General features: G+C 41.7%; 1 protein-coding gene across 1 annotated transcript; it reads right to left on the reverse strand.

Annotated features, from left to right (window-relative positions):
• Window positions 1-1,104: 1,104 nt before the first annotated feature.
• On the reverse strand, window positions 1,105-24,399 carry LOC136445686 (prokineticin receptor 2-like). The gene is made up of 3 exons (XM_066443820.1): window positions 24,305-24,399; window positions 1,203-1,652; window positions 1,105-1,117 (listed from the first exon to the last, which is right to left on the reverse strand). The coding sequence occupies exons 2-3, from the start codon at window positions 1,622-1,624 to the stop codon at window positions 1,105-1,107; spliced, it is 435 nt and encodes a 144-aa protein (XP_066299917.1). The 5' UTR covers window positions 1,625-1,652; window positions 24,305-24,399.
• Between the last annotated feature and the right edge of the window lie 678 nt (window positions 24,400-25,077).

The following is a 25,077-nucleotide window of genomic DNA, read 5'->3' on the forward strand; positions in this document are numbered from 1 at the left end:
TAATGGGGGTGAGACGGGACTTGTGGTGTTGCTTGCGCAGTTACCTGAGTGACCGTGTACAGCGTGTCAGGTGGGGTTCGCGTGTCTCCTCGCCACGCCCAGTACTCGCCGGAACACCTCAGGGTGGGATCATCTCGCCATCTCTGTTTGTCCTGGCTATGAACAGTCTTGACAAAGGCATCCCGATCAGTGTAGCCCCAGTTAAGTACGCAGATGATCTGACAAACACAGAACTGCTCATGGGATCACTACCAGGCCAGATGCAACTTGCCATTAACGAAGTTGACTCTTGGGCAAAATCCTACAGTATGGCAGCTAACGTTAAAAAGACCAAAGACATGGTCATTAGTTGTCGCAAGGAGGCAGTGAACCCCCCTCCGCTTACTCTGAACGGGGAGAGGGTCGAGCGAGTGAGGAAATTCAAACTCCTCGGTGTGATAGTCAGTGATGACCTGTCGTGGGGCCCACACATTGACTACATATTGTCCAAGGTCCGCCCTCGGCTTCACTACCTGCGACTGTCGAAACGAGCCGGGCTACCAGCAGACGTACTTCTCGACATCTACAAGGCATTTATCCGCCCAGTACTGGAGTACGGCTCACCGGTGTGGGGAGGTCTACCCCGCGGTCTGGCTGAAGAGCTGGAGAAAGTCCAGAGGTCCTGTTGTAGGATCATCTCTATACCCTACGAACAGCTACCTACCTTGGAGTCCCGGAGACGAGAGGCGACAACACGAGAACTCAGAAGGGTGGTGGCTGACCCCACCCATCCTTGCCATCAGTTCCTGCAGCCGGCCACTGAGTGTCAGTACCAGCTGCGTCGGGCTCCCCGTTTTAAGCTGCCATTGAGCCGGTCCAACAGACATTCGCAATCGTTCATCCCCAGGGCCCTTGCCATGTTGAATCACAATTAACGCACTATATCCCATATGCATCAACTTTCGTATGACGTCTGCCTAACTCATCGTGCAATTATTGTATAGTTAATGTCTGTAATTTGTAATTTTAAGCAAAATTGTTATATATGAATTTTAAGTATGTTTTCAGAATTGGATAACATTTTTAAACATTGTTGATAACGAAGTTTGTAAACACCAACACAATTCAGGCTAAATGCCTGCAAGGTGGTGATTCAATAAAGTTCAAGTTCAAGTAATGTCTGAATAAAAGAAAATTTCAGCGGTAATATAAGTATGACTGACCTGTCAACGGCAATGACCAGCAGTGCGTTGGTGGAGACGTAGAGAGACGACATCCTGGCGTAGTTAACGACAGCGCAGGTGACGTCGCCGTACGTCCACGGCCGGTTAGGCCTGACGATGTGGTAGTCGAGTATAAACGGGACGCAGAACACCGCCACCAGGAAGTCTGACAGCGCCAGGTTCGCCACCAGGGCGTTGGTGATGGTCCGCATCTCTTTGTACTTCGCGATGACCACCATGAGCAGGAGATTGCCGACCCCACACGTCAGCATGGTGATTGAGTACACCGTGCACAGGAAGATCTTCGCCCAGAGGACCTCACCGTCAGAGTCTTGGTGGAAGAAGTCTGTCATGTTCGGAGCGAAGTCTTCGTACAACTCGTCGGCAGTCATGGGCTGGGACATGTTACTTATGTTCTCCATGATTATTCAGCTGAGTCCACGAGACAACCTGTAGATATGATAAAAATTAATATTCCAAAATAAAACAAAGATATACATGTTTCTTGTTAACTAATCTACTAACATTAACTACGACTTTAGAGGGTCAATCATGAATCATAAGGGTGGCTATTTCTAACAATGTTATTGTTATATATGTTATATTATTACTTTATATGTATAAAAAAGCTACCTGGTGACCACATAAAGCCTTTTTGCCGTGCAGTTCTGCAAAAACCACAACGAATGTTAATCAGTGGAAGAACTATGTATCATCCTTTAAATTTTTTTCGTAGTAATTCGGCTGGGATTTGAACCCAGAACCTTTCAAATGCAAGGTGACCGCTCCGCTCACCAGGTTATTGCACGTGCCACTTCTTTAGGCGGTTCTCTAAAAGCTGGGCACTCATAGGTCAATAATTCTCTCATAAGATTTGCACGAGACATTCAGTAAAAAGCTTAAGCAAAGTCCTGAATGTTCCAGATGTTTAAAACATGAATATTTTTCTCCTTCACAAGTAAATGCATTCAATGTGTAATTTTGCCATTCTAAAGAATATATGTAAATGGTATCATATATTCCAGGACTATTGTAGAAAGGTATTCTAGCATTAACCTTTCAAAATGGTGAAAGGTTTTCAATTAAGAAAGGCATGCGAACACTGACGCCAATTTCTAAATGAGGATGTCTTCGTGTTGCCCCCAAAAAGGTTTATGATCAGAAACTACAAAATAATGCTTCACGATTTTGTCTATTTATCTATTTTATTTGGCACTTAAAAAAGGGACATAGCAATGAATATACAAGTGTGAATAAGACACTATGTGCCTATGTAAAAGCCTCCCTTATATTCATTTCTAATCAAATTATAACAATTCATATAAATCAATTAAACAAGAGAAATAAGATTGGCAATAAATAAATGAAACAATATAGTCTGAATACAGTACAATAAAGAAATTATCACAACCTAGTCAATTATTTATGGATTTTTATTAAATGTAAAGCTAAACTAGAAGTAGTGAACAAAGAAACAAATTAGGAAAATGTAGGGTTCGGTATATCACGGTATATCTATAATGGGCAAAGGCCTTAGGCAACCATTAAAAAAACAACATAATTGCCAGTGGTAAATGGGACGTATCTTTTTGAGTGAAAATTTTATCATTAAGATTTTTACGAAGTCTAGCGCTGCTGCACAAATTCATCTCCGTATTCCTTGAAGAGACCCTAGACATTGCGTGTGGCACTAGACATCGCACTAATGTGGCCTCGTGTGGCGTAACGGCTAGAACATTCGGTCGTCAAACATGAGAACCCGCGGTCGATACCGGCTTGCCCCAGACATGTCTGGACATGCGCCCTGACGTTGTGCCCATGGGAAAGGCACTTAACACAAATTTCCTCACTCTACTCATGTGTAAATGAGTACCTAGCTTCGGTAAGGGACGTCCCTCGGATAGGACGTTAAATGGAGGTCCCGTGTTTGGGGAGAGCCACACCCCGCGCACGTTAAAGAACCCACCACACCTTTCGAAAAAGAGTAGGGGCATGCCCCGGTGTGCGATAGTCCAAACCTTACAGTCCGGTCTGGGTCAATCCTTCCACAAATGTGGTAAATCGAAATAAATAAATTCATATGTGAGTAGAAATCACAAGTCATCTAGCTTAAGTCAGCTTCAACTCAAGCTCTTCCCTGGCCTGATTTGCTTTTTCATACCGTCAAAGATCGATAATGAAATTCTTGATAGAATTAAGACATATCAGCCTTGCCATAATTTCGATTTAACTGACTGCGTTCTGCAGTTCTTTCTCATCAGCTTTTAATCAAAAGAACACAAATCAAACAAGACTCTATACCAATTTCACCAGCCCAACGATGTTTGATAAACGTTTGAAATTGAAGTAATGCTTGTTTTCATCTTCTTTAAAGCTACACTTAAAGGCTTACTGGATATGTCTGCAGTCCCTCAGCATCGATTGGTTATTGTTATAAATGACTCTAAGTGGGTGTTTTAAGTACTACGTCGCACGCAAAAGCACTCAAGACATCTTAAACTTTTTAAGTCAAAGCTATGTGTCTTTTTTAGTATCACAAGATGCCGACATCTTTGACGGAATTGAAAGATGATAATGAAGAATGCGAAGTTACTAAAAGCAAAAGTTGGTATGGTGTTCATGGGTATATTTGCGCTGCTTCAGAACTTTTTTTAAAATATCTGGAAAAAAAAACTGAAAAAGCGAAAGATATGCCGTCGTACCTCATCGTTAATCAGTTGATAATGAATTAGTAGGTCACGAGTTCTTGAACTGTGGTTTTACATGAATTTTATTCTTAAGACTGTAACCAATGTATAATCCGTATCAAAGTTATTACTTAAATTTCAATCAAAACTACTTGAGGTCTGGGTATCTCTTTCTTGTCAGTCTTGAAAAATACCACAGCTGAAAAGGCGTATACATCGAAGACTCTACTGCCAGTTCTTAGGTGATGAGATCTTTAAGTAACATTTGATAAAAGCTGTTTAAAGGTAGAGTTAGTACTCTTTGTACCGTTCATGTCAGGTCATACGTCCTTAAAATCCATAATCTAGCTCAGTTGGCTTAACATATGGCACCTTTGACACTACAACAGCAATCAATTGCTTTAAAGTGGCTATTTGATAGGCTTAAAGGATTAAACCGTTCACAGATAAACTTAATCAAACGTTAAAAGTTAAAACCAAGCTTATCTGGTATGGCTAGCATTGCAAATATGACCTTCTCAGCTAGCTGCGTCAGTATTTCTGTACCAAAACAAATTCTTAAAAATCTTTAAAGTTCGCAAGATGGACTTGGAGATAGAGAAGGTCTGGATAATGTGCCAATGGATAAACGCTGCAGCTGTCTTGCCATTAAAAGCTAAGGCGGACAAAGGGAGAATAACGGTACGAGGACCATTCCTTGTGGGACTCCTTAATATATATTCTTCTTTGACTGAGGTAAGATGGGAAAGGATATATTGTGTTTATTTCATTTTATTCATATGAGTTTTTCTGCTGAGATGGGTCTTACTAGTAAGATGCAACTTTTCTACACCGAAATGTACTTAATGCAACCACCGTAGACTGCTGTCAATAGTCATATCAACAATATACATTGTTTGTTTTTAAAATCTAAATCAGACTAATATCTCACATTTCAATATCGTGTTTTTGTTGTTGAAAATTTGCATCAGGACGCCTCTCTTCAGATGTTGTTTTGATGTTATTGCAACTAAACTTCTGAAAGGGTTAGCGACCTCTTTTGAAGCACACTACGCAGAGAGTTTGTAACTTTCCATATGTAATGCCAGGTTTACTCCAGTCTGGCAAGAAACGCTCAAAGGTCCAGGTCAATACAGCGTGGTGAGTCGGAAGGGCACATTGACAATTTTCAGGTCAAGTTTTCCAAGAAATTGACATGCAGGGACGGCTTTTGAACTGATGTCGACAAGCCGAGCTGGCGGCAAATCCTATCTAGGGAATACGTTCAGCTCCGTGTGGCAGCGGATGTAAAGCTATAGCTCTTAGGCATGACGCAGGTACATATCCCCAAATGGTTTATACCGGAAAGCTACTGGTGCGACAAACAAAAATGACAAGGTATTTGAAATGGATTGTTGTAAGTTTGTCAGGTGGGACGCCAGGAGCATAACGATTTTGCTAAAAGCTGTATTATACCACTCTTGTTTAGGAATCACGTTTAGCAGATAATCGTGACGATCAATATGTCCCATACAGTGCTCATGAAAGTATAACAAACGAGTTTAAAAGGGAAGTTAACTCAAGAGGAGAGTTTTCTTGTACTGCAGATGATATTTTACGCAATACAAAGTATGATTGTATTGGCAACTTGACATTAGACTTGGACTAGGCAACAGTTGCCTTATACGGCGTTGATATTCTGATAACCCCCTGAGTAGCCTCCAGATGAATCACAGCCAGGTACTTGGTGCAAATATCATATCGTGGACAACTTTTCTCAATCAAAAAGCATAGCTGCATATTGGCAACTTGACATTAAACTTGGACTAGGCAGCAGTTGCCTTATACAGCATGAATATTCTGATGACCCCCCTGAGTACCCTCCAGACGAAAAACAGCCAGGTACTTGGTGTAACATGTCGCAGATAACCTTTGGACAACCTTCAACTGGATGGAGATGTGCGGTAGGAAGATGGGTCGTAAAACCATTACATGTCATTCACCATGCAAGGTTGACAGGTGAATATCCTCCAATGGCTGGCGCTGTAAAGTACGAAGAATAGAAGCTCTAAACTCCTTGAAAGAGATACACTTCTAGTGATATATCAAATATACAGCCCTTTGAAGCGGTCAAGACCATCTCTTATCATGACCGTACACTGTAAGGTACGATGAAATAGAAGCTCTAAGCGCCTTGAAAGAGATACACTTGAAGTGATCTACCAAATATACAGTCGTTTGATGCGGTCAAGATCTAAATGACTGAATCGACGTTCTGGTCAAATATGGCCTTTAACGTGTAGGGTCTGATGATTGATAACCTCTTAGGTTTTCCTTTTAACCTCAGTGATACCACAGTTAAGAATAAGTAGCCATAGATTGAATATGAAAACAGGTAGATACTTTAAATTAATGTAGCTCCCGACCAAAGGTTTTGCCCATTCTGTCCAAATCGAATTGATAAGTTTCACTTTATTATGAAATGCACTAAATATGATGCTCTACGCGATGAGTTATTCACCTCTCTCAATTTAAGTACTATATATTTAGATGCAACAGCTCATGCAGTGTTAAAAAGGCAAATATAAAAAAGATTGTATTTTTATTAGAAAAAATAATGATACTCAACATAAGCCCGACTTGAATCATGTAAAACCTAAGATAGTTATTTTGTTGTTACAGTAGTGAATAGTTTTATTCCATACTTCTGTCTTGTTCTATGTTTACTGTTGTTGCCATACTTTGTACCTGCTACAATAGTCGCGCAATAAAGTTATTCTTCTTCTTAAAGAGGGTCTCATTCAGGTTCATACAACTGTTGAAGTTTCTCCTAAATATTCCTATCAATATCTTCCTGGCGTCGAATTGCACTGCTGAGTGGCTAGGCAACGCGATATCGAGAGGTCCCGTGTTAATTCAATTACTGGCGTTCCCAGTTAGTTGTTGTGTCCTTGAAGGATGGCACTTAACAAGACTTTCGGGTACCTGACTTCGATTAGGAAGGTGAAATGCGGTGGAGAGAGAGGGACGGGCTCTGCCTCCCAATACCGTGGTTGAGGGAAATTGTTCTGTCGTTTTCACAAACCCTTTTAACGGCCAGATCCGGCGTGTGAGTGCACGACAGACCTCTGGATGTTATTCATGACGCACAAGCATTAGTCCACATACTTGCAGAGACGCTAGCGTCAATTAGGGCATGCATAGAAAGTCAGCAGGGCGTATACAGGTACTTATACTTACATTTGTATGAGCCACTCTGGATACATGTGCATCTAAAAGTAAGTAGCGCCCACTCTTGTAAAAGGTAAAGGTCGCATAATAAAGGGTATAACATAACACACGGGCCCTTATGAGGTTAACAAAGGGTATATTTTACAACTTCTTAGATCTTATGTTGACAAAGTTCTATATCTAAAAATTGTAAGTTATGACGGTATCATTCCAATAGATAATCTGCCATAGGGGTAGCATGAGTTCCAAACGCTCTGTAGTAATATTCACTGTGATACCATACCAGCACGTTTTAAGGAGTGTATTTAAAGCTATTGCAACTTTTATCAGCTGCCTAATGGTATGAAGCGAACTTTTGGGGACGTTGTAACTTATTCATAAATCTTTGACATTATGGCCGTGCCTTATTCATAAGGGGACATGGGGTTCATTCCTTCCAGGTCAGCTATGGAAATAGCCTTGTGATGGTCGATAGAATAACAATCTTCTCTTCGTCTTCTGGTAATATCAAAGTAGTCCTAAACTTCAGAAGGCGGTGTTATTTTCCACTAGATTATATATCAATGAATACATAATCAGCCGACTTTTTACAAAATTTTGCTTATGGTGAATTACACAAGGTGTGTTTTTTAAAACAGTATGATACTCACTAAACTCTTGCAGACCCTACCCATGTATTCCCTAGGTGTAAACATACATCTTTAATGGTGAGTATTTTTCGGCATAGATGAAGGGGATTAAGCACAATAAGAAGGCTAATTGTAAATAAGATATAAAAGAACACAAAGCAAGACGAGTTAACCACACTGACATTTTTTTTTGTAATCTAACTTTTGTCAGGCCTTGCCAGGCACATTCTAATAAGCTATAGGCTGAGGTTGTTTAATTTAATTAATCAGAAAATAGAGGGTCATCTGGGGAATTCGGTCGAATACTCAATGCTTTTTGATGCGCATTGGACTATTGGGTATTTTATCGTATACTGTAAAAAGTATTCATTTTTACTTCCTAAAATCATCATCTATTGGAAAATATCTCCCCCCCCCCTGGACTTTAGGACTCCTTTTAAAGAGAAATAGTTATGCCATGTACGGTGGCCTTTGATAGGATGATATATGAAGCTTCAAGACAAGCCTACTTAAAGGCAACCAACGCAATATAAGGGCCTTAAATATGGAAACAAAAAAATGCTGAAATCTTTATGGTAGTGACATTTACTAACAGTGTTTAGTACATTGGCGTAATAACTTCATACTTTGAGGATTTTCAAACCGCACAAAAATGTGCCGTACGATGATCTCCTTAGGTTTGAGAGCCTACAAAAAATCCGGCGATGATTTTCAGTGGGTTCTCACATCACAACGACGTCAATTTTTTGCATCATGGACGTCGCTATACATTGTGATAGTGTTGTTTGAACTAATCATGTATAGAGATGACTAAATAAATTGACTTTCAAAATCCAATTCTCGGGCCCTAATATTCCTTGGGTTTCCTTCAAGCCTTGGGTCTCGGAACGGTTGAAGGAAACCTCCAACTAAAGCTGGCTAATTCCGAATCTAGACATTAGAATAGTGACTGGAATACCAATGTAGACAACCGGCAACCCTTTAAGCTATGCTAAATACACCAGAAATATAACTAAACGTATACGTATCCACGTACTGCAGCGGTGTAAACTTGGAAAATACTAACGTTAAAAACAAGTCTTGAAGATAGCGTTATCACCCATAGGGGAGAAGTTGGTGCATACGGGCGACCTCAGACTGAGGGAGAAGTATGGCGCTTTTCCTCTCATTGGACCCGCGGCACGCTGGTGGCGTCGCTGCGTCCTAAACTGGATTTGTGTTACCCTTGACTTTATAATGGTAGCTGCCCCCTCCCTGGCGTCTTTCAGGGACAGGGAAGCTCACCCCCACAAGACTCAGCAAGACACTAGACACCCCCCCCCCCCATTACTTGGCAAAATCATCAGAAACCATTCCCAGCACCAGCACTACCCGTCGAGTGTAGCAGATTCATCAACAAGTTGATGTTGGCTACCAAACCCAAAAAAGAAGAAGAAGAAGGGGCTATTTCTGGCGTTGTTCCATAACTTGGTTCCATAACTTGACAGGGGCCGATTGACCTCAACATGGCTCGCACTATAATTCACCATGAGGACCGAGATAATTGAAATAAATTGATGAATAAGAACACCATTATCTGAAAACTTGAAAAAATTGCGCCATTTGGGAGTTTTATGTGAGACTTATGTTGACTTGTTACTGGTGTACTGAAGTGATAGATGGCTTTGTTTCAACAGCAGATATAGAACCCTATTCTTATGCCATGGACCACGGGCAAGGCCGTGACAACTTTCGATTCTTTTTTAAAAAATGTATGAATGAATGAATGAAATGGTATACTTCAGTGAATAGTTTCATCAGGTTGGTAAGTCACTGAATAAAAATACTCTTTTTACACAACCAGGAGATTTATTCAACCGACGTTTCGGTGACCATGCGTTTGGGAGCGCATCTATAAGCAGCGACACCTGTGCTGCAGTGCAATGTGAACCAGTCAGAATTGCACTGAAGAAGGTGACGGATGGTCACCGAAACGTCGGTTGAATAAATCTCTTGGTTGTGTAAAAAGAATATTTTTTTCAGTATCGGGATGAAATCTGTGAAATGTTACTCTATATGATGTAGTATACCAGTGCGAGTGGCTACTGTACAAAACCTCCATTTGTGGAGTCGGGATAAAGGATTTGTCAATTTATATCCTCCGACTCCGTCTGCTGTTTTAAACATACACATTTGACTAGTTCAAAATTGCCCAGCGTTTTGATTTCCTCCTTAAAATGTATATTCTATCATATTAGATGATTGGTTTATTTAGTAAACTCTCTTTGCAGCCCAAAAGGGCTGAATTGCGATATTCAATTTGTATCTGTATCTGTATCTATATAGCCGGTATAACCGCCATTAGGCGTAACACACCAGCTTCGCAGGCACGCGGCGCGGTAGCAGCTCGTCATATTACACCGAACGGTCTGGGAGTTTTGCACTGAAGAGTTTTACATCTTCATTAGGCTTAGCGTGGGATTTTCTGTACATAACAAAATGCAACAACTCATACCACACTGTTTGGGACTTTTCATTCTTAAACGGCGGATTTAATTCCTTTAGCATAACTATTTATTTTTTAAAGGCTAGTGTCTCCAAGAATTAAACAAGGCCAACGGTAAAAAAACAACAAAGATGCATATGGCTGGTCAAAATCGTGAAAAAATGATGTAGACGTGAAAAATGTACTTACCGAATAAATCTTTGCTTGAGCTGCAGGAAAGTGGGTTTTAGATGCGTCTACATTGCAGCAGCGGCGGAGTGATCTCAGCACTCCGTCACTCCGCACGATGCCGAGCGACTCTGTGCGGTAAGGGAGCCTCGAACACTCTCATAAATAGATGGGCTATTTCATTATGTCGAGGGGGTGTTGGGTGTGACACTGTTTGAAGCGTGGGATTGATTATACTTGTGGCAAGGCAAGATAGGGAAAATTACCTTACTAGTTGTTTTGGAATAGATTGAACAGAATAGTTCGTCTTGAGATAAAAATGTTGATAAAAAAAGTCATCCTTAGACCTAATTATCCGGATATCTTTAGATTATATTGTCTAAATGTGGGAATAAACTTTTTAAATGTCATACCGACGATATGAAAATCGAATAAAAAGACTCTTTTTACACAACCAAGAGATTTATTCCACCGACGTTTCGGTGACCATCTGTCACCTTCTTCAAGGCAATTCTGACTGGTTCATATTGCACTGCAGCACAGGTGTCGCTGCTTATAGCTGCGCTACCAAACGCATGGTCACCGAAACGTCGGTTGAATACATTTCTTGGTTGTGTAGAAAGAGTATTTCTATCCAGTACACATATTAATGCAGAACAGAGTCATTTTATTTAGTGACTTACCAACCTGATGAAACAATTCACGGATATGAAACATCACCTGGTATTTGACTAAATCTGATAGATTTTATGGTGCGAAATAGTTTAACATCGTTATTTGAAGAACTAAATCCATCAAGTTGACCGTTGAAGTGCAACAAACGACGTGCGATGGTAGGGGAATATAGCAATTTGTAGGTAGACTGTAAATGTGCGATAAGACTTTAGAATTCATGTATAAGCTTGCGTGAATGTATAGCAACGGAAAGCGATAACCATAGGTGGGCAGGATGTGTTGATTGGTACTCCCCAAACCGACCGAGCACCCCCCCCCCCTCGAGTAGTTGATATGTTTTCGGTGGCGCTTCGCTGATTGTTTTATGGCCGGTTTTGCAAAAACCATGAATCGAGAATATTATGGTAACATGCATTTTATGGCACTTGGTACATTTCAGCGAAATTGATGAAAGGGGTACAGCGCAATGACGTCACACCACATCATAATACAAGATATAGACTAACTTCCGGACAAGAAATGGCAAAGTTTGAATAATACTAATGACAAGAGAATGTAGCGGATATATATATATATATATATATATATAGATTTCTATATCTCCTCACAAAACTAAAAGAAGTCAACCTAAGTTTGAATTCAGTATAAATGTTATGAATTGAAATACAATATGTAGAAAATGATGTATGGTGACGTCTATATATCCCAAAAGGTAGTATAATCAGTCAACCAGAGATGACGATATTTGGCAAGAAAAACACCAATTCTAATATCTATATTGTGAGATATATGAAGATTTCTAAGAACGTGTGTGCTACAAGGAAATGCAATCAGCCCACCAGCTATAGAAACAATCGGAAAGAAAAAATATCAAATTTAAAATCTATATCTTAGAATTTGATATATGACTACCTTCAGAACGAATGCCCTATACTGAAAGTCAATCAGTCCGCCTAGTGACAGTTCTAAGTAAAACGTCAGCTTTTTCTATAAGCTAATCAATAACTATATCAATACTAACACAGATAGTCTACTAAAACCAGCTCAGGGGCGCACCCGAGGGAGCCACACGCTCAAATTTCAACCACTTAATGCCCGGACAGACTCTTACAAACATTCTTTCTTCCCCCGCACTATCCCCGAGTGGAACGCCCTGCCTGGTGCGGTTGTTACGGCTCTCACTGTTGAGTCATTCCGCGCTAGGCTTGAGGCCTGCCCGCCTTAGCCCGGGACCTCCTCCCCCCGATATATGTTGAATTCTGTAGGTGCCAAACGGTATTGTATTCAGTCAATCAGAGAAAATACAAGAAAGACGTCAAATCTAAAATCTCAGTATATGATATACAGTGTTATTGACTATAGTCTGTGTGTTTTTTATTCAAAGAAAACATCAAATAATACAAATGAAGTGACATAGACGAAGTGACGGCGGAATCAAGTTGTACTCAAGTTGTACTCAACTTATATTCTCGCCGTCACTTGTACATTATGGAAATGAAATATTTGACAAGACGTGTGAATAGCACCCTCGTAAACCAGGACCGCCTATCGCTCGACGTTACATAGTTGCTTTGGTCACCCAAAACAAATGTCAGCCGATAGTTGTTTTGGGTAACCAAAGCAACGATGTAACACGTAACCTGATTGGTTGATAGCTTCCCAGCGTTCTTTGTGCGCTGCTTCCGATGAGGGGAAGCAGGTGACGTAGCTATAACCATATGTAGCGGCCCATTTTACCAGGGCCGCTTACGCTCGCGATGTAACGTCGAGCGATAGGCGGCCCTGGTTTACGAGGGTGGTGAATAGTTGAACAAATACAAATATAAATACATAACAGAGGCCTAGTTGGAACGTGAGTTCAAAACTCCCCCCCCCCCCCCGAGGACGAAAAGCAAAAAAAAAGGACACATATCTAAAAATGTTATAAAGTTGTCCTGCGGAATTCCGGATATGAAATTAAAGCTGAAATCTTCGTTGATGGACGTTTATATACAAAAGTCGCACTTCTTGGCTATCATTCTTGATTGTTCGGGAGCACTACGTGGCTTGGTAATGCTGGTAGATTACAAGTAAAGTCTGCAAGATTGTCTAGAAAGTTCTCACTGTTCAAACGACAATGGGGCACGATGTCCTAATGGGCTTGCCCTGGCACAGACGTCTCGAGGTAGCATATCTATCCATAACATAAATGTGAACTATTCTCCAACGTTAACGGCTTCACGGTTGTCCAGCTCTGTGAGTTCCTTGACGTTAACAGATATAACAGTCCTTAAAGCCCCCGTCACAAATAAGAAATTCAGCTTGGCTTCAAATATGCATTTTCGGCCGAAGTACGGCTGACGTCCTGTCGATTACGCGGGCTTCGGGCGATTTTCAGAAATAAAAGTTGATCCAAATAGTGGCCTTTTACCAGGTTAGTTGATACTGACTTCGTCCATGTCCAAGTGATGGTACCATCCCATGGGGATTTTTAGTTGTTAGTGTTCGATGGACGTCACCCGAGATTTTCATTGGAAACTACAGTCGACGCTCGGATGATTTTGAAATTCGGCGAGCTTCGGACGATCTACAAAGTCGGCCAACGCTCGCATAAATTGTGACGCCGGCTTTATAACTGATGTTATGGACGTCCTGGAAGAAAAAGAATGGTCCTACAGGATTGAGGTATTGACATGTCCAGACCATTAGTGACTATACAGGTTTCAATTTACCGAGTCTTTCTTTTGCCAGACAGTACAGAGAGACCGAAATTGCTTCGTACGCCGTTCAATACATTCTGCTTGCATCAGGCAATCCACCGGTGGCTAAACGTTTGTAAGGAGCATGCATAAGACATCGCTGTTGAAAGAAACTTAAGCCATATAAACACGATACAAAAATGCAAGACTACCAGCAACTGAAATCTGATAGTATACGCAAACTCTTCAGTGTCAGGCTTATTGTATTGTGTTCTTTTCAGAGCTAAAATTGAAATCTATGATGTAGAACGGTTACGAACCATCCTTCTACATTGCAGACCAAAAGAGCCCGCTTAATGCTGCAGAGGAAATTACCCTGAATTTTTTTCTACATTTAGAAAGTTCGATGGAAAAAAAGTCATTTTAGGGAATTCGAACATATGAATGACTAGTGCACAGGTTTATCATTTACTGGAAGCTAAACAGACCAAAATGTTAAGGGGAGATACAGCTACATAAAAACGATAACACGTACACATATCTTCAGTCTTTAATAAATTTGATGGCTACAAAATGATCTTTAGAAGGCGTAGAATGCAGAGGGTGACGAATTCGGGGACCATTCAAGCAAGCGTAATAAATATTTCCATATTCTATGTCACCATTATATGATTTTACTCATTTTTGCGGATGTGATGGAGTAATGTACTGTTCAGAAAGAGATTAATAATAAGTATTCAATTCTTCCCTGTCTATCATTTCATATTTCAAAGGGTCCTTGGTTTTGCTTGTGGGGTGGTATGATATGAATATAAATTACAAGGTTCTCATTTCTAGCTGGTGTGTTACGCCGAGGGGTTGTTATATTGGCTATAGATACAGATACAGATATAGGTACAGGTGCTTTAAACGTAGTGACCACCTTCCGGTATGATTTGATACATACTTGCACCAAGTTTAGTATGAATGTACGTCATTAACGTCAGAGATGATATGCTAGACAGGCAAAGGTCAACCCTTATATTGCCAATTAGATTCCAAAGAGCACGTGGGGTCGTGTGGCGTAACGGCAGGGTGTTCGGCCCAGAGCCAAGAGGTCCCGAGTTCGAATCCCCTTGACGCCACCGTTGGAAAAGGCACTTTACACGACTTTCCTCACTTCGCCCAGGTGTAAAACTTTAAAAATGGGTTTGTTGTTATCTGTACGTGGCACTGTTGATATAAGTTATAAAAACTTGGAGTGCAGTGCCAGGCCGTCATTGTCTGTCAAAAAACGAAGTAAAAAAAAAAAAGAGCTGCTTTCAATTGTCCGTTTGTCAGTTGTTATGGACAACTTGCCAGGGACAATGCCCGGAGGTTAGAACGTTGCTTTAAATGATACTTAATGTTTGTCTAGACGTCTGAATGTTGCTTACTTAAAATCCGTAAAGAGAGAGATGGGTTTGAGATAAGGATGCGATGAATCTTGATGTAACTTCCGTGAATAGTTTCATCAGGTTGGTAAGTCTCTGAATAAAATGACTTTTTTTTTACACATCCAATAGATTTATTCCACCAACGTTTCAGTGACCATCTATCACCTTCCTCAGTCCAATTCTGACTGGTTCACATTGCACTGCAGCACAGGTGGCGCTTCTTGTAGATGTATTCCCAAAAGCAAAGTATTTACATATTTTATTATTACAGGGAATGACGTCCACAATGGCATCCACAATTCCTAAGAAATAGAGGTTGATCACTGCATTGCTTGATTTTTTGCTTGATAGTAGTTTATGTATTACACTCCTGTACGTTTGGGACCGCATTGTGGATGCCATTCCCTGTATTAAACAGTGTAAATATGTAAATACTTTGCGTTTGGGAATGCATCTACAAGCAGCGACTCCTGTGCTGCAGTGCAACGTTAAACAGTCAGAATTGCATTGAAGAAGGTGAAAGATGGCCACCGAAACGTCGGATGAATAAATCTCTTGGTTGTGTAAAAAGAGTCTTTTTATTCATTCTAAATATTACATGTTGGTCTGTATATATAGAAATAGTCTATAAGCAGTAGCAGACGTGTTAGAGAATACAAACGGTACATTGTATAGAAAACACTCAGAATATACGAGAAAGAGCCAAGCAATCAAAAGGAGTGTTACACAGCGAGTTTGTTTACATAACTACAAACTGACGGCGTAACATTTATTTTTCTTGATACTCTGATCAAAGTTCGCGTGGTTTTTACTTCGCGCTAAGGCGAAAATGGGGTGTTCGCGGTGGTTTTAAGTTCGCGGCAGCGCTATAATCACATACTGGTATAGTATTGGACAGAAATGCTTGCGTTGGTTTTAAGCTCGCGGTGAAGCGGTCGCCGCGAAAACAACGAACATAAAACCACCGCAAACATTTCTGCATTTACAGTTACTGTATTAGAAATGTATCCAACATCGTCGCATTTGGCATATTAAACTATTTGAGCTACTGCATGATCGAAGAGAACGTCACTCAACGTGACAACAATTTTTTAGAACTGGCTTAGTTTCGAAAATCACCACAAGAGCTCGATACTTAAAATGTTTCCAATCGCCGAATGCGTGGCGCTCACCAAAGACGTTAAAGAGACAGACTCATGTGTACGGATTTGAAATTTTTAAGACTATATGTATTTGTCGGTGACAAAATCAGCACTAGGTTTGTCTTTATGTCGTTTTTGGACAGACAAGGACAACGTGGCGCTCTACTTTTTTATAACTTATTTCAACAGTGCCACGTACAGAGAACAGTATACCCATTTCTACCCATTGGCGGAGTGAGGAAAGTCGTGTAAAGTGCCTTTCCCAAGGACACAACATCGGTGACGTCAGGGGATTCGAACCCGGGACCGCTGGGTTCTGGGCCGAATACCTTACCGTTGCGCCACACGACCCCACAGACAACTATATAACATCTATGATTCAGTGATCTATAAAACGTCTATCATGTATAAGATATGATGTCTTTAAAGTGTAACGGCTGCAGCAACAAAATCAAAACCACATCATATATTGTGCTCTACAATAGACACTGACGTCAGTAGATAAAATTGATTAGCTAAACGGAAATCGTTAATCAGTATTATTAATTCGCCTTGCCAAAAGCCAGAATAATTCCAGAACTGAAAAGTTGCCTCGGGCAAAATATCATTGAATTAATCCCAAGACTTTATTGACGTCAGGACGAAGGGCATACCAATAAAATGACAAGGTCATAGGAAAAGCTACACGATCATCTGATATTTTCAAGGCGGCGTAGTTTTGGCGTAATGGATAAAACATTCGACTGTCAAACAAGGGGACCCAAGTTCGATCCCGGGCTGCCCCCAGACATGTCTGAACATGCGCCCCGGCGTTGTGCCTTTGGAAAAGGCACTTATCATGACTTTCCTCACTTCACTCAGGTGTGAATGAGTACCTAGGGTTAGGGACGTCCCTCGGATAGGACGTTAAATGGAGGTCCCGTGTTGTGTTTTGGGAGAGCCCCACCCCGCGCACGTAAAAGAACCCACCACACCTTTCGAAAAAGAGTAGGGGCATGCCCCGGTGTGCGATGGTCCAAAAACCTACAGTCGGCCTCACATAGTTTCACCCTTAGTAATAGCCTCCGGCTAGTTGGGCAACCCTGGCATGTACATGCTGAACCAATAAATAAATTGAAAAAAATACACATTTTCAAGGTAACAACGAATAACGAGACTAAATACAGCCAACGTGAAAAGATTGTAAAGGAACAACTCAGACAGCGCTAGCAGTCTCTGAAAGAAGTCCCCAATACATTTGTACTTTTATAAGCATGTTATCGATAAGCTAGTTTTCCCAACATTAAGTTTTCACCATTCACGAAAGTTCCTGTTGGTGATAATCATTAGGAGTGGGAGGAGGGGTCGGTCTGGGAGATATCCACGAAGATGACAACCATAACATTTCATTACGCCTTATTAATCAGCCTTATTATTAATCTATTCTGTAATTAATTGTTTTCTATCGTTGTATATATCATTCGTCAAAGCCAGGTGTATTATTCTGAACGTGGGTCAAGTGATATGTTCTGAGTGTATGATTAAAGGGTAGCAGTCACTGGATAAGTGTCTTTGTCGGCAACTCTGTTATATGAATGAAAAAAAGCCATATGAAAGAATGTTAGCTTACCTACAATATTTATATCAAGAGCTACGTTCCAATATGAACACTAGAACTTTCAAATGGGACATAATATCAATAATTCAGCTTAATATGATGTTTTATGAGACTGATCAGGTCGTTTGAGATTTTTGTGCGCAGTGTGCACGTGTTACACCCCTGTCTGCTAGTTATATTATCTGGCGGAAAAGTACCAAAACCATGTCCTTTCCAGCTAGGCTCTTGGGATGGGACCAGCTAATAGAGTTTCACAGTAGAGTGCACGGTGCGTATTTTGCTTACTTATTTTTGAAATAATTGTTGTCCTGGGCAAATTTTGGTCAGAATGGTCCAGTTTTCTGCTAGGGAGGACAGAAGAATGTGTATTTTAAAAACCTGGTCAAAATAGGTTATTTTGGGGCATGTTTTGATCTCGGATTGACCTCTGAGCCCTTTACTTCTGGTTGGACTAATATATTAGGATGGGGTGTGTGTGAAATCCTGGTCCCATCTGAAACTTCTGGATTTAGCTCGTTAAAATGCTGGAGTTGACCTCCTACTTTTTTTACCTAAAGCAACCTGACCCATCCAGCTTTGCAGACATGGTAAAGATTTGAGGTTTGAAATGTAGATGTAGACGTGTGTTTTTAAGTGATTGTTTTTGATGGCTTAACCATGAGTGGCATAGGAAAGTCCATTTGGAGGTCCCCTCTCCCTTCAGTGTTAAACTCAGGAAGTGAAAGGGATACTTGCGGTAATTGAGAAAGCAACACACGAAGACACGACGACATCGGATCAGCATAGCATGGGCGGGAAAGAAACTGGAAAGTAAATCGGTCCTGGTAGCTTGTTACTTCTAATCAAGGAATCGCTTTGTTCTGGTGATCTATTTACAAGAACATGTCAGGCTCTTCTTCATCCATTTTGAGGGACGAAAAGTTTGCTTTGCTGCTAAGAGCATGTGTACTCTCAAGTTCTGTCACGTACTATTAAGGGCAGTCTTTTCTAGACCACAGGGGTTTTCGTAGAAGTCGGCAAAAGGGGGAATAATTGGCCAAGAGAGTCAGTCAGTGCGCGGGAAGGTTGACATTTCCAGGCGCCTGGCAAAAGAACCCCTATGGTGAACCAACTCCCCTGACAAATTCTAAAGACAGCTTAGTTAGTCAGGTCTTGCCAGTCGCATATTTGCATCTGACGGTCTTGCTCCCTCGACCCTTGCTCTAACTGTACAAGGATTTTACCCCCAAAACAAAAAAGAACTTCGAGTCTTTGGAATTCAGCCATAGTACAGAGTTGCGGTGTTGAAAGGAGTGTGGCTTCAAACCAAAGTTTTCGCATAAATTGTGTTTCCATCTGGTTCAGACACTCGCTGAGGGGCAGACAAATCCATTATTGATGGTGGAACTGGCGACAACGTCAAAACATAGGATGCCTCTCTCAGATAAGGTCTCATATTCATGAGGGTTTTTTCGCTCCATGGGCTTACATGTGATAATACGTGTTTTACATGGGCGCGTTCTTAATGAAGCTATGGAAAATGTGCCATTGTTATTCATTCTTTGTTCAGAACATTTACCCTAGATCATGGAAAAAAATTGCCAACATCTTCACTGCACACAATCTCTTTTTATAGCAATTACAAACTGCACTTAGCTACACCCCTAAAAAAAGGCACTTTCCAGCTGTAAGCGCATGACCGCATCACCTACATTGCCCGGCTGTGTACGTCCGACCTCGCCCGCGGCTGCCGAACTTTTCCTACTGATGTCTTCAGATACAAACAAGCTTTCATCAGTTTGACGCTTGAGATCAGTCGGGCTAGCTAAAAGAGGATTTCCCACCGATATAAACACACGTTCATGCAGCCGTTCATTTTTTGGGGTACAGACTCTTTGAGACCTGCACGTTAGGAATAACACATGAACGAGACTATAAGACGTTACAGTTGCGTGTTGTAATGTGGTGTGGTGTGATGTGATGTGTCTATGTCGCTGGGTATCAAATGCGACACATAACCTTCAGTACATGGTATTAGCATGTTGTATCAAATCCATTTGGAGCCTTATTTTTCGTCCATTATCTCGCCATAATGTGCAACGTCGTCTTTCTAAAACTTTTCATCTGTTACAATTCAGCATTTTAGTGTACTAAAATTTCCTTCTATGGCTTATCGTGAATATTCGTGATATATCATACGAGCTTTTATCCAAACATCAGGATTTAAAACAAATTTATCGAACCTTTTGCCAGACGAAAACTGGGTTTTCAAGCCATCGCAGCCATAGCTTTCATGGTTGAAAAGCTATTTTGCTCGGCCCTGGGATCCATTTGCCAGGTTATAGTTTACAATATGGCAGAATGGCCGATTCTGCCAGACTGAGTACTGTAGGGGTGCTGATCGTAGTCTGTAAATCTAAAGTTATTCCCCTAAAAGACATTCACAACTTTTCAAGGTTGATTCATGCCAATTCAGATCGATATTTAACATCGTTAACCTTTCATTGATCTCCGGGCTTAAACATAGATTTAGCGGGCAATTTACGTCATAGACGAATTGATCTATTACATCAATTTGCTCTGTCAGAGAGTTCGCTTTTATCAGGTAGATTCTGTGTAATAGATGTGTTTCTGTCAACATGGTGTCAATTCGACATACTTTTCCAGTTTATCATCTCTCTTCTTCTTCTTCTCTTATGGCAACCACCACTCGTATTATCTTTATTCGTATTCAGATACATAGTACAGATACATGGTACAGATACATCATACAGATACAAATACAGATCGAGTATGGTGACCGTGTCAATTGACACGGTAGCCTTCGCGTGAATTTGTTTAAGGTGGATGACAGGTTGCGAATATGAGACCCACACACTTTGGGCATCCGCATTCTCCAGCGGCACCAATTCGAGGGAGACGTGCTGGTTCAGCGAGCTGCCGGATGACTCTTACACTCGAGGTCCGCCTTGATAACGCCAGCCCGCCTGGCGCTGCTCTCGTCCGCCAGATGAAGACAGCTGCCGTTGGAGACTTGTCCCTCTAACTGAGGTGGGAAGGCGTGTAAAGTGCCTTTCCCAAGGGCACAACGTCGGGGCGCAAGTTCGGACATGCCACTGGGCACCCCTGGGATTCGATCCCGGGTCCCATTGTTTGACAGCCACGAGTTCTACACTTGCGCCACAGGACGCCAGTTTATCAAATGATTAAACTATATGCTACATTTCATTCAAATAGCCTTAGCTGAGATCTTAATTGACTGTTCAACGCCATTTTTAACCGTCAACCTTGATATCGCTGCATGTGGACGTACAAAAATTGCCGTAGCAAAACTGTTGGAGAACCTATAAGAAATAGGGACTGGGAAGGTGTGGACCGTACGTCAAGTATGTTATCTGAAAACTCATTGACTGTACAAAGCCATTTTAGCCCTCGACCTTGATATGCAGTGTGCATGTCGAAGTAGAAAAATTGCAGTCGTTAAACTGTTGGAGAACCTAACAAAATAGGGACTGGGAAGGTGTGGACCGTACGTCAAGTATGTTATCTGAGAACTCATTGACTGTACAACGCAATTTTAGCCCTCAACCTTGATATGCAGTGTGCATGTGGACGTCAAATTGCCGTAGAAAAATTGTTGGAGAACATTTAAGAATAGGGACTGGGAAGGTGTGGACCGTACGTCAAGTATGTTATCCGAAAACTCATTGACTGTACAACGCAATTTTAGCCCTCGACCTTGATATGCAGTGTACATGTGGAAGTAGAAAAATTGCCGTAGCCAAACTGTTGGAGAACCTAAAAAAAATGGGACTGGGAAGGTGTGGACCGTACGTCAAGTATGTTATCTTAACAGTCCAAATGATTACCTCAATCCAGTGCACTGACGAAGCAATAAACTTGAAATGCTTCACTGACGTCTAACACTTTTTTGTTCGTCTAGGAATTGCATTGCGCAAAACTAGTCAATAAGCAATGAACGTGCGGATATCCACTGACTTGGTACTCATGATTTCCCTGGAGGAGACAATCCTTTATTCCCGCTTTCCACTGGACGGTTACCGCTGGGTGACCATACAGTGACCAAAATTGGATTAATGTTGTCCTTGATTTCATCATTTGAACATGATACACAGGATAGAAGTATGATTTGAAATACAACAATATCATTCTTTATCTATGAAATTTGATTTGTCAATTTTTTTGCAACTCAACGGTCGCAGTGTTTGGGGGGAGCCACACCCCGCGCACGTGAAAGAACCCATGGCACCACACCTTTCGAAAAAGAGTAGGGGCATGCCCCGGTGTGCGATGGTCCAAACCCTTCTGTCTGGAGTTGGTGATTCACTACAAATCACCCGGATGGAGGCCTGGCGAACCTCCATGTCGTATCAGCCATACGGGGATTTACATCATTCACCCGGACGGGAGACCTGGCGCATCCCCGTCTTGTGTCAGCCAACGAAAGGGTATGTCACCCCGCAAGTAGCGCTAAAGCCATTGGTGGGCAAAGGTTTCGCGGTGGTTTTAAGTTCGCGCTGAAAACTTCGCCGCGAAAACTGCGAACATAGATCCACCGCGAACATTTCTGCATTTACAGTATAACCAACCTGGTCCTTGCGAAGCTGGTTTGTTACACCGAAGGGCGGTTATACCGGCAACTTGCTCTTCAATACAGCCACAAAATTTTATTTCTGTGTGCTTTTCGTAACCGAGCTGGAACCCCATTTGATGGCTTTATTGACGTTTTTCGTGTATTCAACTCCGATAATGACCCGGGCTTCTCCTGCTTAAGTACACCTACCAGTAGAAGAAAATTGCTTTATCAGAGTAAGGGGCATTGTACGCAAGCAATGTCGTTCTTTCGTTGCCAATTGCACAGCATCTGATACAATTGCCTTCTAAATTTCATATCTAAGTACTGAAACGGGGTTAGATGACCAGTTATTGCCTTAACTCTGACGAGTTATCCACATTTAGATCTTTTTGATGCAATTTTTGCCCTTTCAAAATACTATACATGCATTCAAGTTCACGTGGTTTTAATTTCGCGCTAAGGCGGAAATGGGGTGTTCGCAGTAGCGCTATAGTCACATACAGCTACAATATCTGACAAAAATGTTCGCGATGGTTTTAAGTGCCGCGAAAACCGCGAATATAAAACCACCGCGAGCATTTCTGCATTTACAGTACTTCGTTGTATGTATGTGACAAGAATCCAAAGTAACGGCAGAACAAGTAACGATAAGCCCGTATCTTTAAACCATGCGGTCGGTTAACGGTTGGGGGCCAAGGAACTATGATAATCACGAATGATAGACACGCTGGATTTTTATCATACATGTGTATCATGTAAATAGCTCGGGACTTTGGGTTCATTGAAGCCTAGGTTACACATAGCCGAACATGGCCTCCCGACTCTCCCCCGACCATGGTTGGAGTGATTCGGGAGTGATTCGGGAGCTAGCTCGGTTGGCGTTCGGCCGAGTCGGCTGGCGTTCGGCTGAGTCGGCTGGTGTTCGGCTGCGCCAGCCGAATGTTTTGAAAATTTCAAAACATTCGGCTCTGGACGGAGGGTCTGAAATGGGTCGGCTGGTGTTCGGCTGGTGTTCGGCGCGGTCGGCTAGTGCTCGGCTGGTATTCGGGATTGAGTCAGTAGTAAAATTAGAACCTTAACCACGCCAGAAACACTACTGACTTACTCCCAACTAGTTTCCAACCTACCCATAACTCACCCCAAGGCCGTAGACAAAACTCTGCTAACTAATTCTCAACCAAGTGACTACTATCGGAACGTGGGCGAATCACCCCCGACCTTCACACGACCAAAAACAAAGAAGAACACTAAAAGCAGTATTAAAGCTAGCCATGATCCGAATTCGATCTCTCGGTGATTTTGACAACATGATAGAATGGATTGTTTTAATTAAAACCGAAAATGACCCCTCTTTTGAAAGTCGTTGAATATGTCCATTTAATTCGTGAGAGGGTCTGCAATCGGTCGGGGTTTAGTCAGGAGAGATTCGGCAGTCTGCGGCTAGAGGTCAGGATGGTTGGGAGTAAGCTAGAAAGCATTCGGGGCCCATTCGGGAGTAATTCGTGTACTGGTTAGGAGATGATCGGCGTATCTTCGGCGCATGTTCGGCGCCAAAGATAGGCGAGGCCCAAAAACTGGTCAGAATGCTCCCGAACTACCGCCGACCTGAGTCGGCTAGCGTTCGGGAGCCATGTTCGGCTATGTGTAACCTAGGCTTGACATATCAGATAAAACGTCATCCACTACCCTTGCCTCAGCTGTTATTCCCATACATCTTACAAAATTTACCGTCGTCGAAATTGGGTATAGCGAAGGCAATTTTCCGGTTACATGAACAGACATACATTCAACACTCTCGGACCTATCTAGAAGCATTTAGTGAGTATAGAGCACGCCTTACCTTTTTGTAGTTTTGTTCAGAATCGTACGGAAGGCGATAGAATAAAAACAGCCGGAGTCCCAGACCTCGCCATCTGGAAAGAGAGTAGAATATGCCGTGGTTCTGTGTGTAGGTTATCTTGGCGTTGGGCCATGGACGTGTCTATACAGCATGGACCGAGCTAATTTTACCGTCGCTAGGGACTAGAGAGCTTTCCCTAACTATTAGCAATGGTCAAACGTGTTTCAAAGTTTGCAGTGTAATATATATTCCCTAAATAGAAAATACTTTTTTTACACAACCAACTGATTTATTCCACCGACGTTTCGGTAACCATCTGTCACCGTCTTCAAGGCAATTCTGACTGGTTCACATAGCAATGCAGCACAGGTGTTGCTGCTTATACATATTAATGAGATGCATTCCCAAACGCAAAGTATTTACATATGTACAATCACAGGGGATGAGTAATAAGATTCTTTTTTATTCAGTGACTTACCAATTTGATGAAACTATTCACGGATATATATTCCCTATTTTGTTGATACTTTATATGAATTAAACGGTGTGGTGTAGGACATTTTCAGCCTTCCTATAGTTGAATTAGGATAAGTGAAGAGAGTTCTGAGAATTGTAACTGTGGTGGTACAAAAAGACAGGTAGTTTACGACGATATCGGTTTATGTTACACGAAGTCGTGCACAGCCATGACGGCCAAACGTTCATGGTTATCACTTTTGTGTGTATCAGTTTGGCCATCTGCATTTAATGAAAGAATGGGATATAGGTCAAAA

This window comes from Branchiostoma lanceolatum, chromosome 12, assembly GCF_035083965.1.
Source record: "Branchiostoma lanceolatum isolate klBraLanc5 chromosome 12, klBraLanc5.hap2, whole genome shotgun sequence".
Taxonomy (NCBI): Eukaryota; Metazoa; Chordata; class Leptocardii; order Amphioxiformes; family Branchiostomatidae; genus Branchiostoma; species Branchiostoma lanceolatum.